This window comes from Rattus norvegicus, chromosome 1 (genome assembly GCF_021556685.1).
Source record: "Rattus norvegicus strain SHRSP/BbbUtx chromosome 1, alternate assembly SHRSP_T2T, whole genome shotgun sequence".
In the NCBI taxonomy this organism is placed as follows: domain Eukaryota; kingdom Metazoa; phylum Chordata; class Mammalia; order Rodentia; family Muridae; genus Rattus; species Rattus norvegicus.
In genome coordinates this window covers 140,698,910-140,715,000 of record NC_141534.1, presented here as the reverse complement: position 1 = coordinate 140,715,000, position 16,091 = coordinate 140,698,910, and the positions used below count along the sequence as shown (strand labels likewise).

At 47.3% G+C, this 16,091-nt stretch overlaps 1 protein-coding gene across 3 annotated transcripts in view; it reads left to right on the top strand.

The window, feature by feature from the left end:
* Positions 1–16,091, top strand: part of Slco3a1 (solute carrier organic anion transporter family, member 3a1) — a 282,751-nt gene that overhangs the window by 201,387 nt on the left and 65,273 nt on the right. For all 3 annotated transcript variants that reach the window (XM_087598996.1, NM_177481.2, XM_087599034.1), the window contains exons 3-4: positions 1,196–1,294; positions 12,032–12,295. In XM_087598996.1, coding sequence (XP_087455122.1) covers positions 1,196–1,294; positions 12,032–12,295 — 363 coding nt within the window. The remainder of the gene's footprint in view (positions 1–1,195; positions 1,295–12,031; positions 12,296–16,091) is intronic.

Genomic DNA, 16,091 nt, shown 5'->3' with positions numbered 1-16,091 from the left:
CAAGTGGAGGGAGAGGGGAGAAGGGAATGGGGAGATGAGAGGAAGGAGTGAGAGTTCAGAGCAGGAGCAAAAAGGCAAAAGTAAGAGAGAGCCAAGGGGGCGAGCAGCCCTTTTTACAGTGAGTTAGACATTCCTGGCCATTGCAGATAACTGTGGGGCGGGGCTTACACAAAATGCTAACAAAGACAGTATAGCTGAAATGAATGTAAAAACAGAGTTGTATAAATCCTTTCAAAACTCAGTGTGTGTGTGTGTGTGTATGTGTGTGTGTGTGTGTGTCTGTGTGTGTGTGTGTCTGTGTGTGTGTGTAGAGTGTATGTGCATATAAGGAAGATGTGCATGTATAAGTGTGGGTGCTTGTGTACATGTATGCGTGTGCATGTGGAGGCTAGAGGTTAACATCAGGTAGCTTCCCTGGTTTTTCGCTTATTTTTTGAGCCGTGGTGAGTCACTGAACCTAGATCAATGAACAATGACTGATGCACTCCTGTGACCTTTGTCTCCACCCTCCTGGTGTTAGGGCTACACTCTGGCTGTCATGGTTGGCTCATATGTGAGTGCTAAGGAGCCAAGCGAGGGTCCTTATGCTTATGTAGGAGGTGCATTGCCAACTGAGCCATCTCTCAAGCCTCCTCCCCTTCTTAGTGGCAGGAAAACTACTTAATGATAGATTTGGGTTATTTTAGTATTTCTGATTCATGTGACACAAAATCCTCTAAAGGTAAGAGAAATGGGAGGAGGTGGCTATGACTGCCCTGTTAGAGCAATCTATCAAATTCCTGCAGACAGGCTGGAGAGATGGCTCGGCTGTTAACAGTGTGCATGTGTATATGTAGAGGGTCTCTTGTAGAGGAACCAGGTTTGTTTCCAGGATGCCCATTGGGTACCTCAAATCACCCCAAATTCCAGCTCCAGGGGATTCAATGCCCTCTCTTCCAGACTCTGAGGCCACAGCACTCTTGTGTGCATAGGCACACATGATTTAAAATAACACCTAAAACAAACAAAATACCAAGGAACTCTACCCTGATACACAGTATTTGCATGGAGTTCTCAAAGATGAAAAAAAAAACCTTTGTAATATCATTTATAATAACCGGGTATCTTACCTGGCCAGTATAACATTATATTTTGGTGATTTTGCTCCTTGAAGAGCTTCTCTGTTTTAACCTAACCTCTTGTTCTCTTCTTTCAGGAATCCTGTTCACGATGTTGGTATTTGGACCAGCCTGTGGATTTATTCTGGGCTCTTTCTGTACCAAAATCTACGTGGACGCGGTCTTCATTGACACAAGTAAGGAGCAGATGGTAGTTTCTAAGTGTTCTTACAAGCATTTCCGTTCGTATGAAGGGGGTCGTCAGCCTGTGGCTGTTTAAGGCCCTCCACTAAGCAGCATTCTTGTGCTGCTCAACTTTGTACTTCTGTGACATATATGGCTGGCACGATCAAGTCAAAACCGAGACAGGCCTATTCTGGCTCAGGGTTTCAAGGTCCATGTGGTTGGGGGACCTCTTGGTAATACACCACTTGACTATGAAGAGCACGAGGTAGAGCAGAGCTAGCTACCACATGATGTCTGCGAAGGGAAGAAATAGGAAGAGACCAGGGTCCCCATGTCCTCCTCAAAAGCACATCACAGCAACCCAACTTTTGCCACAGGGCCCCATTTTTCATCCCCCAAAGTTACACACACACACACACACACACACACACACACACACACACACACACACACGCAAACTACAAATAAAAATCAAAGCATGTTAAGCAAATCTTGCTGTGTTTTTAATTAGAAGAGGACATATGTTTCTCAGTTGCTCTGGGCTTCACATCTGTGATTCTGCAGTTAAACTGCGTGGTTGTCTGGATAAACGATACTGCTCTTAGTTACCAGTCTCATTGCTGTGACCAAATACCTCGTGTGACGGCTAATCTTGGTTATGAACTCGACATACATGGTAGATCTCCAATAAGAGTATCTGTGGGGCATTTTCTTGATTGCTAACTGATGTAGGAGAACTCAGCCCACTGTGGGCAGTACCATCCCCTAGGTAGGTGGGCCTATAAGAAAGGTAACTGGATGTGGGCCCGAGTATGAACCAATAGCATCATTCCTCCATAGTGTCTGCTTCAGCTCCTTCATCCAGGTTCCTGCCTTGATTCCTGGCCTGACTTCTCCCTTTAATGACACTGATAGGCCATCACTAAGTAGATGATGAAACAAACCCTTTCCTCCCAGATTTGTTTTTTTTTTGTTTTTTTTTGTTTGTTTGTTTGTTTGTTTGTTTGAGGTCAAAGTGTTTTGTCTGTGCAAAAGAAAAGCAAACTAAAACACTTGACATTTTAGAAGAAAACTTTATTTGGGTGTATAACTCTAAGAAGTCCACCACGGTGGTGAAGGTGTGGAGTGTGAGGCTGCTGAGCACACTGCAGCCACAGTCAGAAGGTGGAGAGCAATGCGCCATCGTACTTAGCTTCTCATGGCTTTCTGCCATCTTAGTAACAGGGGTTTTTAATTAAGAATTTCATACATGGATATAATGGATGGATGGATTAAGGCCACCCCCATTCCCTCTCTCCTCCAATTTCCTCTATATTTACCACTTTTCTTTCCAAACTTCATGTGCTTGCACACTTCTCTCTGTCTCTCTCTGTCTCTCTGTCTCTCTGTCTCTCTGTCTCTCTGTCTCTCTGTCTCTCTCTCTCTCTCTCTCTCTCTCTCTCCCTGTCTCTGTCTGTCTCTCTCTCTCTCTGTGTGTCTTTTTCTATCTCCTCCCCACGCCCACAACTTAACAAATCCAGTTAATGCTGCTCGACTGTGCATGAGGGTAGGACCACCTGCTAGAGCATGAGGAGCATGAGTACCCGTGTGGGGTCGAGTACCTGATGAAAACTCACTCTTCCTCCCCAGCCACCATTAGTTGCTAGTATCTACTCAGCTAAGAGCAGGGCATCCTGAGCATCCCCAGTCCACGCTGGGCTTTGGCCTGCCCTGATCTTGTGCATGCCTTGTGTACACCATCACAGCCACTGTGTTCATGTGTACAACAGCCTTCTCATGTCCAGCAAATAATGTCAGTCCTTGAAATACCCCCCAGTGCCCCTTTCTACTTTTCATACTTCTATGGGCTAAACACACATATTCAAGCTTTCAAACCTAGCACTCACATACGAGAGAGAATATAGCGTTTGTCTTTTAGGGCTTGGGTTACCTCACTCATAATGATTAGTTCTGGCTCTGTCTGTTTACCAATATTTCACTATTTTTACAGCTAAATGATAATCCATTAGCCCTGCTTTCCTTCAGGTACTTGGGGGTTGTTGCTCCCTCTTACCACGAGAGGGCAGAAAAGCATCACAAATTTATCCTTTTCAGTTCTGCCAGAAACCCAGCCAGGGTAATGCTGCTACCTACAATGGTAAGGGTGGATCTTCCCACCTTGATCAATAGATAATCCCTCATGTACATACCCAGAGGCTTGTCTCCCAGGTACATTCCATCAAGTTGGCAAAAGGGATTGATCATGGCTGTGCTGTGGTGACAAATGGTCCTCATATTTTAGTGACTGGATGTGCTGAAAATTAATTGTGTAGATAACTTGTTCAACACAGATTGGTGTTGGAAAGAGGTGGAACTTAGCTCACCACAGCTACTTTGGGGCTCAGACCCACAGATGTTTATCCTGATCCCAGTGTTTACAATGTCCAGGCAGGAAGCCTTACACACTATACAATGGTCCTTAAAGTCTGTGATCAGAAGTAACGCTCCCTGTTCTATCCCCTAAATTAATCACCAAAGCAAGTCCGTAACAATACATGTCATACATAAAGAGTGACCCATGAAGAAAATATCTTGTCTCATAGCTAACCTTTTTCTTTTTCTTTTGGTTTTTGGCTGTCCTGAAACTCAGTCTGTAGACCAGGCTGGCTTTGAACTTACTCTGCCTCCCAAGTGCCGGGATAAAATATGTTCCACCACATCTGGATGTTGTCCCTGGAGGGTGTCCCTTTGAGGGGTGCCTTAGGGTTTCTGTTGCTGTAAAGAGTTAACATGACCATGGCAACTCTACAAAAGGAAAGCATTTAATCAGAACTGGCTTGCAGTTTCAGAGGTTTAGTCCATTATCATCACAGTAGGAAGCATGACGGCATGTGTGCAGACATGGTGCTGAGCCACTAGGCGTGGCTTAATCTTCTGAGACCTCAAAGCCCAGTGACACACATCCTACAACAACACCACACCTACTCCAGCAAGACCCCTATGGGGCTGTGGAGCACATTTTATTCAAATCACCACAGGGGCATCAACTGAGATCTGTGAGCATCCTTACATCCACAACTATCGTAGCCACCACCTAAAGGAGAACACCGGACTTCTACATAGTTCCATCAGTAACAAAGCTGCAATCCCTCCCTCTCCTCTCCCTGCAGGCAGATGGGGGTTGGGGGAAGCTTGTAGCTGCTTCTTGAGCTGATCTGTTCTCAGGATCAATAAGAACTCTGAGTCCCCGGGTTCCCAATCCATCATCTCTTGACAGTGCTAAATTTACTAATTCACCCCAAAGAAATAATGTGGTCTTAAATCCAATCAAGTTGCTCTCTGATTCAGTCCATTAATCCCACTGATATATTTACTTGTCTCTAATGATGTTACAAATTTCCAAGAAGAAAATAAAATCAGATGCAGCCTTATTTATTCTTGCCAAGCCCTGGGCCTGTACAGGAAGGGATTAAATGCCCTTGTCTCCAGCAGCCTGGCCCTTTGAAGTCCACTCTTAACAAGCCAGGATGGACTGCTAAGGGGCATACTCTATGAAAAGTCATCTGCCATCTCCTGCAGACAGAAAGCTAGCTCCCACCGGTGTGCCAAAGGCGGAACTGTCCAGGGGCAGCCAGGGGCTGGAGGAGAATGGAAGCTTCTTGGGAAAGCTGCCTTGGAAAGCGATGGGTGATATATTTTGTATTGGGCATATCAGTAGTGACCCATCAAACTGAGACCTAGGGAGTGGCCAGAAAGTCTGAGCCAGAAAGAACCCTGAGCGGCACTCTCTTCAAGATCTTTCATCAAATTAGTGAGGAACCTGGATCTCAGATCCGGAAGGGGAGGAACCTGGATCGCAGATCCGGAAGGGGAGGAACCTGGATCGCAGATCCGGAAGGGGAGGAACCTAGATCTCAGCCGGAAGGGGAGGGGCCAACCCAACCAGTGGAGACACATCTGTATACAAACCAAGTCTCATGAGCCATTTGGCAGACTTTTTCCACTAGTGATCTATCCCCTCTCCCCAGACTTTGTGAACTCTCAGTGCCTGCAAAAATAATGGATAGAGTGGCAGCTGGGAGCACTTAACCTGTGCACCCACAGGCCCCCAGCTGACAGCACTAAGGACACCTCAGCGTTGTCATCATCTCTTCTTGTCCCCTAAGCCCCGTGAGGAGTTAAGCAACCTCCTCCACATTTGATTGGTATTGATGCCTCCCATGGACACCTCAGATGGACACTTCTCCTTACTGTCTTGGCGTCTTACTGATGGCAGCCTTCCTGAGCGCAAGGTGACCAGGGAACTGTTGCTATGAGAGGATGTCTGTGAGTCACACTGCTTCCTGAAGGTACCGGAAGGTCGGTGCTGATTATCACCACCAGAGGGCAGAAGAGCATCACTAACTCTGTTAGGGAATCAACCAGGAAAAAATCTCCTTTGCAAGCAATTTTTATTGTTTCTGCTTTTGTGGCAGAACCTTGTCATGTTTGGGTGTATTTGACTGTATTTTGAGGCAGGAATTCTCAGTTCTTCAAGGGTCTCCTATCTTGTCCTCGCTTCATGAAATAGCTTTCCTTTGGGGCTGCCCGCCATATAGAAATGTCACAATCCACATGAATGTCTGTATGCATAGCGCCACGTGAATCTCTGGAATCTGGGATGGAGAGTTTGCAGGGAAGGCAGCCACTGCCTTCCCTGAAGTTTATGTGGAGGTGGCAAAGGTGCCCGCCTGTACTGTAGGACTAATGGAGGGAAAATGTGCGTCCCGACCCGGAAGTGGCTAAGGAGGCAACAGTGCACAGAGAAAGGAGGCTTGAGTGCAGCTGAGGGAGCAGGGGAGCAGGTTGTTTGTAGGAATGAGCCAGCAATCCGGAAGAAGATCCCAGAGAAGGGTTGGAGGTAGGTAGCTTCCCCAGAGGCTCATCTGGTCAGGCTTAGGCACAGTACTCTGTGGCTGGCGTCTTTCATCTGCCTTTGATCCTGTGTGGCTCCACTGCTCCCTCTTAAGGCAAATAGATCCCTCCTATGAGAGCTGGGGGAAGAAGGGATGATGAGGCTTCCGGAATTTCTTGTTTAGAATATCTCGGTGAACAGAACCTTGAGGACAGGATTCGGTTTCAGGGTGTACCCCTAAGCACTGAATTGACCAGCATTAGTTGTGTGGGTTTATTTAAGGGAGATTTAGGAACAGCAGCTACCATGATTAAGTAGTTATTAAAGGTGTACACGTGCTGTCTTGCTGGGAAATCAGGACCTTGTAGGGAGTGTAACTTCTATTCATAAGGTATCCTGTCAACCTACTCCCATGAGCTGTGATCCTGGGGCAGCCATTCCTCCTTGAGCCTGTGTGTGGATAATGCTAGAAAACCACACATTCAACCCAATGTCTCTGCATAAAGGAAGCATGCAATACAGGTTAGATACAACGGGGCATCTGAGAAGTCTGCTGGCATCTGCACTTAGGAAGAGATCTAGCATGCTTTCAGCCCTGGCTCACAACTCTTTTTCTCTCAGCCTAGCAACTTGCCTCCCTGAAACCTGTACTTAATCAGGAGGTTTACCCCCTCCCGTGGACAGGAACCTTTCTCTAGTTGTTTGAACCTCACCAGCGTACATGTATACCCTTGTCCAGAGGCACACGCACACCAGCTGGCCCTGCATGCAGCCCCTTGGCATCAGTAGCTGTAGCAACAAGATGCCGTAGCCCATGTGCTTGTGGGAAAAGGTCACCAGCTAAACTTCCTACTCTGCCTTCTGAGAGGGCTAGCACTGCAGTCAGCTTCCTTCATTTTGGACTCATTAGCTGGATGGCTGGGATCTGGAATGTTCCACACCTTCACCACCTCCACTTTCTAATTAGGTTTGTCACTTAATGATACTCTTGAAATTCCTGAGTCCCATAGCAAAAGTCTGATAACATAGTTTAAGCGAATAGGTACATGAACTTGAAAATGCCCGGAGAGCCATAATGGCCCTCAGTATGGCCCAAGAGAAAGAAGTGACTGTCCCCAATTTGCTTTGAGCCACAGTTCTCATAGTCTCGTGGGTAGGCCTGGTAATGAGGTGTGTGCTGGTTTCTTCCTGCTCCTTCTGATTTTCTTCTTTTTTACCTTGGAAATGGGGACAAAGCCCTGATAGGCTCCCTGTAGTCACTTGCTCTTTGCAGAGGTGACAGACAACTGTTAGCATCTTACTCCCATTTGTTCAACAGACCTAAAAGGCAAGAAAAGCAACCCAGGGACCAGATGCCTCTTAGAGGGATGGATCCCGGGCTAGTAGAGATGGGCAAGTGGGTAATAGGCTTTCTATGTGAGCTGGAGAACTTGAGTTTGAATCCCTAGCACCCATGTGAAAAAGCCAGGCATGCCTATACAATATCTAAAGCCCCAGCAATAGAGGGCAGTGACAGACAGACAGATCGCCAGAGCATAATAGCCAGCCAGACCAGCCTGCAGTGAGCATCCAGGTCAGTGTAAGGCCCATCTCAAAGCAGTAAAGTACAGAAGACAGCAGCAGACATGTGAGCATCATGTTCTGGCTTCCACCGGGGCATGTGGACACACACCCTCGTGCAAAAAATACACACATGCACACACAACATATAACACACAAATAAAGACATGGGTCTTCCAAGGAGTCTGTATACATGTCTGAGACCCTTGCAAAGCCAGTCTCAACTGTGTCCCATCTCTTGACAGGTGTATCTCCTACAGGCACTGATGGCAGGTCGTGCTGGGGTGGGGGTTTGGCTTCTTTCAGAGTCCCTCCTTCTGATCGATAGAACCCCCTTGAGCACCTGGAGTTTCCAAGGATAGACAAGTGGCCGAAGAACCCTTTCTCTACAGACCTGCTTCTCCTAGCATGTTACACACCTCAGCTCAGGCTGTCCCCTCAGCCTGAGTCACAGCCCCCACTCTAGTCTGATCCACAGCTGCCACCAGACTTCTATCTTAGGTCATTGGTGCATTGATGTGTCCGAGTAAACGACCAGTGCTTTTCATTTCTTCTCGGGACATCTTGCAAGCAGCCACCTTCAAACAGGCTGAAAACAAGCTTTTAAAGTTAATGGAGGCACTGGAACTAGATAGGAAAATAAATAGATTCTTGAGCTTTGATGCCCCATTCCAAACTGGAACAGTACTTTTGCTGCCTAGATCTCTCCAGGACTGCTGTCACTACAGGGAAAGGAATCTATTCCCCAAGGCATTTGTGCTAGTTGGGGTAGGCTAGACCATGCAACAGTAGCAAACATCATCCTCTCACCTGCAGCTTAGGGTGGTAGAACTTTAATCATGTTCCCATCAAGGATCTGAGGCTGGTCAGTAAGGATATTTTGTTAATTTATTCCTCTTGGGGAGAGGAAATTTGGGACCCACACACCAGAGCCTGCACAATCACACTCACAAGTGAAGTGTGTCCCCCTGCTCATTCATTCCTCTGTAAAGCTCTAGTGTGTGGGTGGCATATGCTCTATGTATCCAGAAGAGCTGGTCTACACACAGGCATTAATGTCACCTGCCATTTGGTTCTTTGTCAGAACACACAAAGAACTCTGTCACAAATCAGCCATTCTAGAATGATGTCTCCTGAGCATTGACAATCCCCACACAAGTAGAGAGGGTTGTTTTTGTTTTGGTTTCTTTTTTCCCCATTAGGTAGCCAAAATTCCTCATAAAAATACTACTTGAGGAGCTTGAGGGATAGCTCAGTTGAGAAAGCCCTGGCTCCAGGAGGATAGGAGTTCAACCCCCAGTTCCACAAGGAAAAAAACAAGGATTGTGATGCATGCTTGTGATTCCAGCAGTGGAGAGGCATGGACAAGAAAATCCCCGGGGCTTGCTGGCAAATTGATGAGCTGCAGGCCAGTGAGAGACTCTGGCTCATAAAACAGAGTGGCTAGATCCAAAGGAATAATATCCAAGGTTGACCTCCGGCCTCTACAGGCATATTTATGCACCCACACAATGGGCACCTTTAAGCACACATGCATTTATACACACACATTATTATTTGGTATAGACAGGTAATTGAGTTTCCAACACAGGTTCAAGTTTGACCTGTCTTTCTTAAGTCAGATAGAAACTCAGCCACTAAACCTCTCCCTCGTGCACACACTGAAGCGGAGTATTGTCCCCTAGGTGTGCTTTTTCTCTCCTGCCACAGTGCCCTGAGTGGTCCCCTCCTGGAGAGCACCCAGGAAAGCCACCAATGGTTTTAGGAAACTGACCCCTTATGTACCTCCACATGAGCCCCCTCTGACCTGACACAAATGGTGGGTATGCTATGGTTTTAACCCAGGTGACATGTCCCTTGCTGTCTTTCAGTTCTTGAACAGACAGTCAGCTTTTGTGCATGCATGCCCACAGGGAAGATGGTGACACAGACAGTTCACATAGCCAGTGCCAGCCCATCTCCCCAGGATGCTTTCCCACACATCCAAGAGAATCAATGACTGCCTGTTACTTTCTACACAGCACTAATTTTGTTCCCCTCCAACAACCACTAGGATTTCTCTGCCTTTGCTCACATCTGGAGCCCGTAGGCAGTGGGGGCTCCCTTCCTCTTTGTTTTCATCCCTTGCTTGGCAGCAGGTGAAGAAAAACAGTAAGTGACTAGTGAAAACAGCCGTATTCAGCCACCCCAGGCAATTGTACTTCCTTTTCTTTTCCCTCATTTGCATGAAGATGCTTCCAGAATCACCTTGGGTTTCCAGTGCTCTGGTGTACTGTTTCAAAATAAAACCCATACAGGGAAATACCCATTCATATCCTTAGAAAGAGAAAGGAAGAAATAATAAGGTCTGCCATATCCAAAGCGCCCACACGTGCCAGGGGGTTCTTGCCTGTAACCTTTCATCTTTACAACCGTTCTAGGGGTGGCACCCTCATTTCATAAATGATGAAAAGGCTTGGGATGCGCTCACGCTAGTGAGCTGCAGAGCTGGAATTCAGCCCCCCACCCCCACCAGCCTTCTTCAGCTCTCTCCTCTCCATGGCTGCACAAAAGCATCAGGTCCATCTTTGCAAGGTGAAGGCCACTGAGCATCAATCAGAGCATTCAGGGTAGAGGTTATCAGTATCCCAAAGCCGATTTGCACACAACTAGAACCCTTGGTAGTAGCCATGGGCCTATAGTACAGAGTACAGCAATCGAGTGTTCAGCCAGGTCCTCCGGGGGACACAAAGGGATTAAGAGGAACTAAAGAGAAATCTAAAAAGAAGTGCCAAGTGTGGAGGCCTCTGTGTCAAGGCTTCTGTGTTCTAGGCTGCATCCATGTGAACTGGGGCAAAGAACCTAGGCTCTGTAAGCCGTAGTCTCCACAACAATCCAACCTAGAGAGAATGAAAGATCCTATTCTATAGGTTTGTAGGAAGAATTCACCGGAACAACAAGCAGTGTGCTGTGTGATTCCTAGGGCAGAGAAACCCCTGAGAAAGTGATGGCTGGTGCAGTTGTTAGTCTTAGGGGGCAGGGAGACACTTTATAAATGGCGAAGTGCTCACCTGGTGTCTGCAGTCATCACTCTTCCCCAAAATGTGCATCCCTCTGGCCCCAGCCTACAGCCCTATTGTTCTCGCCTTCCATACAATCACTCAAGTCCCCAAGAACCTCTTTTTGGGCTCTGGGAGCATGGTATATTATCAAAGTGACAATTCTAGGTAGCCCACTTGGACATGCCACTTTTCAGGGCACCTGTAAAAGCGAATGCCAAAGACAAGGTAGAAAGCTGGAGTGACCTTCCGTTCCCATGACTTCTGCGGGCAAATCAAAGTCGTGTTGGTACCAAGCAGCCCAGGTCCATGCAGCCAAACCATCTATGGTGCGTTTGGGCACCAGACCTGTGCCCGAGCTTTCTAACAGAGGGCTGGGGACCACCCTCAAGACTGGAGTCAGGCTAGCCCATAGAAGCTTGGGGATGGGGCTGGAGAGGTGGCTCAGTGGTTAAGAGCACTGGCTGCCCTTCCAGAGGTCCTGAGTTCAATTCCCAGCACCCACATGGTGACTCACAACCATCTGTAATGGGATCTGATGCCCTCTTCTGGTGTGTCTGAAGATAGCTACAGTGTACTTATACATAATAAATAAATAATCTTTAGAAAGAAGACGCTCGGGGATGAAGAACCCCATCATAAATGGCAGAGTGGCATCCACCAAGTACGTATGAGAACACATGTCTGGTGTGGTTTTCTGGCCTTTCCAAAGGACTCTAGAAGGTCCTCATCATCAGCGTTTGTAGATTGGTAAACTGAGGCATAGAGTTCAGAAAGACTCAAAAGGGGGTAGGACTTCAATCCAGGCCTTCCAGACATCCATTTTCTTGACTTGCACTCTGCATGCTCCCTTCTTAGTCAGGAACCTGATGGAACTCACGCTGTGAGGGACGGAATGAGGTTTCAGACAGACTGTCTCAGGTGAGAGAGCGTATGCCTAGTGACAGTCTACGCTTGGATAGTGACTATTGCTTGTGTTTTTGCAGACTCAGCTTGGCAGTGCAGCAAAACGAGTCGATTCCAGCCTTGGCTGTGTGGCTCCTCGCTGTTTTTGTTTAGACAGATTATAAGCGGAGCAGACAAGAAAATGAAGGGGAAACATGCTCGGTCCCCAGTAATGGAAGAAACTGGGATGCTGACAGGAACGGATAGTTTCCCAGCCCAGGGCCTCACCCACTTCCATCAAGTTTGATAGCCCTTGAACTCTGTGCACTGGGCCCTTCATCAGGGTCCCCACAGCCCACATGTCCACTAAGCTGTGCCCTCTCTGTTGCCAGGCAACCTGGACATCACTCCTGACGACCCGCGCTGGATCGGAGCCTGGTGGGGCGGCTTCCTGCTCTGTGGTGCCTTACTCTTCTTCTCCTCCCTCCTGATGTTTGGCTTCCCACAGTCCCTGCCCCCACACTCAGAGCCCGGCATGGAGAGTGAGCAGGCCATGCTCCCAGAAAGAGAATATGAGAGGCCCAAGCCCAGCAATGGAGTCCTGAGACATCCCCTGGAGCCGGACAGCAGTGCCTCCTGTTTCCAACAACTGAGAGGTAAGAGGGTCACAACTTGCTGGTCAGAACAATGGGGATGTTGTGACTGGATGAGGGAAAGGGTGGCCGCTGGAGGATTTGAGAGTTTTACATAATCGGCCCACACAAACTTTGTGCTTGACTTAGGATCAGACACAGGTAAGCGATGCAAAAAAATAAGGTAGCCACCGTGTATTGATGAAATCCTTGTGGTTATTGTACGAGAGTCTCACTTTGGGGGCACAGCAAACCTCTATACATTTAAAAAGAAAAATAAAAACAAATGCAGCTTCTCTGAGAAAATGGCGTGGTGCAAGATAATGCTGTCAATTGAGAAAACTCTTTTCTGGGTTGTTTCCACTGTCAGCACAGTCCCTTAAAGGCTTAGGAAATTATATCGATACTGAATATAACCCTATAACCTTAGGCTGCTCTGTGTCCCCCATCTACCTCTCTCTCTCTCTCTCTCTCTCTCTCTCTCAGTCTCTCTCTCTCTCTCTCTCTCTCTCTGTGTGTGTGTCTGTCTGTCTGTCTGTCTGTCTCTGTCTCTCTCTCTCCGTCTCTCCGTCTCTCTCTCTCATACACACACACACACACACACACACACACACACACACACACACACACACACCCCAAGAGGGCTACTTAAGCTTATGGTGTCTCCTAACTTACTTGGATCCACCCGCTAGAGTTTAGACATGAGCAGTTGGCTGCAGCTGCCTGGGCATTAGCCTGGCTAATGTACCTCCTCTTAGGGAAGTTGGGATGAAAGGAAGGTAGATGGACAGCAACCTCCTTAAAGCCTTTAGCAGCCACATGGGCTACATTCCAAGGCATCATCGGCTTTCCCTGGGCTCAAATCGAAGTCAAGGTAAGCACATAGAAGATGAGGTGCACTAGAGGCAGGTGATGGTCCCAGGCCTTGACTTACCCCATGATCTTTCATTGTCCCACCACACACTGGCTGTAAGGTTGCTCCTTTCTCCTTGCCATATTCCCACACCTTTAAGACTATGCCACAGTTCTTTGACAGCATCATCCTGAGAACAAGAGCTCTGCCTGCAGAGACACTTAATCAAACCTCTGAGTCTGTGAGGAGCCCAGTGGACCTTTGCTGTTACTGGAAAGACACTAATTTAATAGCCTGATGTCATGTCTGGTCCCGTGTTCTCTGTCAGTATCTACAAGTGCGGCAAGCCAGCTGATGGCCTTAAAATTCCTCTTTTTAAGTGAGAAGTCCAGCTAGTGTGTGTCCTTGAGGTTGCCTTAGCTGGGACCAGCCCCTCAGTAATCGTGTAAATTACCTCTACCTTCAAAACAGGCAGATTCCAGAAGTCTCCAGCCAGCTCAAGGGGGATGCCTGCTGTTATCTTAAGAGCATAGCTGACTGTAATCCCAGGCACCAGACCCACAATAATCAATCCAGCTGGCATCAGAGTTGGTCTGGCAAGAGAGGACCCTGATTCCCAGTAGTGACAACCATTCCAGATCTTTCTCGATGCAGGTGATGGTCTTGTCTCCCACAGACCACATTCATAGGCCTTTCATCTCTGGGTATGCAAAGATAAAAAATAAACAACTGGGCTATCCATGAACAAATCAGCTAGCCAGCAAAGACAGCAAGTATTTCAGCAAGTGACAGGACTGTAGAGGCCCAGGGAGTATAAAAGGCAGAGCTCAGCTGGGTCCTGAGCTCTAGGGACTGTCACAATTTCAGAGTGTTTCAGATAAGGTTCAACCACCTTGCTTCATCTTCTCCATCTAGGGAGGGCTGGGAATATGGCCATGGATCATGGTCTTATGTCCTGGAACTTCTGCTTCCATAGGGGAAGCATGCAGCAAGAGAGGTCAAATCGAAGTGAAGATGAGCATTGAGTAGCTGGCCAGAGCTGAGAGTTATGCATTTAGGCCAATAGGTTCAGAACTCAGTAGATCAGAAGTGGGCAAGCATGGTGTCCATGTGGGCGAGCATGGTGTCCGTGTGAACACGTTTCCATGAGTAATGATTTTTCATTTCAAATGAGCAGTCCCTACTTAGTTTGCCCCACTAATGGACTAGGCCAGAGGATATTCCAACAGGGTAGGAAAGCTGTGTCTCAAGAAGACTTCTGCAAAAGCTGGAGTCCAGTGACACGAGCTATTGTGCTAATAAAGAATCCCTTCAGGTGCTGGCCATCGAGAAGGACCCACTATACAGTGGCATCTACTATACAGTGACATCCCTCACCTTCTTCCATGAGCTGAATGTTTCTGCCGTAGGAATTCATTCACCAAATGCACCTTCAGTGCTACTGGTGTTCCCACACTAACTCTTACTCTGATTCACACACACACACACACACACACACACACACACACACACACACACACACACAACCTTTCAGAAACTCCAATGGTCCCCAGGCATGTTCATGAACACAAATAAGTGGAACATTGTCAGATATATAAGAGGAGTGCACGCCTCTCAGAATCTCAGTGGCCATTTTCTCATGCGTCTCTTGGGAGCCTTCAAAGGTTTTCCTTCTCCCACAGTCTATTTGAGTGCATGGCCATGTTCAGAAACGCCATGTGGAGCAGCCCTTCAACCCCACCATGCAGCGTTCCCAGGTTTCTGCAAGTGCTATAGGGTAGCCTATCTTGAGTGAGACATCCTGAGATCCAGCTCAGCTCAGCGACCTCCCTCTTGGGACGCTTGGGTCATAACATTTAACTCCACTTGGCTTCAACATGGAGGGTCTTGTTCAGTCTTTACAACTGCCTCCGGTTGGTACAGCTGTTAAACACCACACACAGAGGGCTTATGCTAGGGTATTACGGGAGTTGGGTATGTGGTCCATTTTCAAGGGCTTTGAAGGTTGATTGCCAACAAAGCCAGCCATTGGGCGAGCTTGTACCTCTCTGTGGAGCATGAGGGATGCAAAGCACAGGATCTGGTTTCAGAATAGGCCGGAAGTTCCCAGCTTGTAGCAACTGTCACATGGAATTTTGATAAAACATACCTCAGGCAAAGAAATACTTGGGTTATTAAGCCACAGTGTCACCCTCGGGTGAGAGGCTACCAAGCCTGGTCACAATTTTAAATCACAACATGCCACCAAATGTCTTTCCTTTAAGTCTTGGCTCTGATGAGCACACACTTGGTACCTTCACCATCACTGTCATCCTAATGCCTAGTACACCATTCCTTCCCTTTGATGGCAACAGGTTATAGATTGCCACCTGGCATGACCTTGGCATGTAGCTGTACAGTGTGTGTGTGTGTGTGTGTGTGTGTGTGTGTGTGTGTGTGTGTGTGTGTGTGTAGAATTTATTGAAAGCTACATAGAGGGGAGGATGGGTCAATGAGACAGTAGTAAATAATCTAGAGACAACAAGGTAGCTCATTGGATAAAGATGCTGCTGCCATGATCCCCAGAACTCACACAGTAGACAAAAAGGACTGATTCCAACAACTTGTCCTCTGGCCTTATGGATGTGTACATGTGTGCACACACATGCACACACATACACACACAAATAACTAAATAAATGGAAATTTTAATTAAAACTAAGCACAAATCAGTCATGTTTAGAAAATAAACACTCAATGTCATTACCATTTGCATGTTAAGCCTCATCCCACAGTTTGTAATAAGCATAGACATGTTTTTACAGAGACATGTGTACTGGTTTCTGTTACTGCTTTCAATGTCACTTCAGTGGTTTTTTATTTCATTGTAAGTTGTCTCCTTGATCACCTGGGGAGCCTTCGTTGAAGGATCTGGGTCCCTAGTGAAGTGATCTGTCTTCTTTCATCTGCTGGCATTGCGCGGTTTGT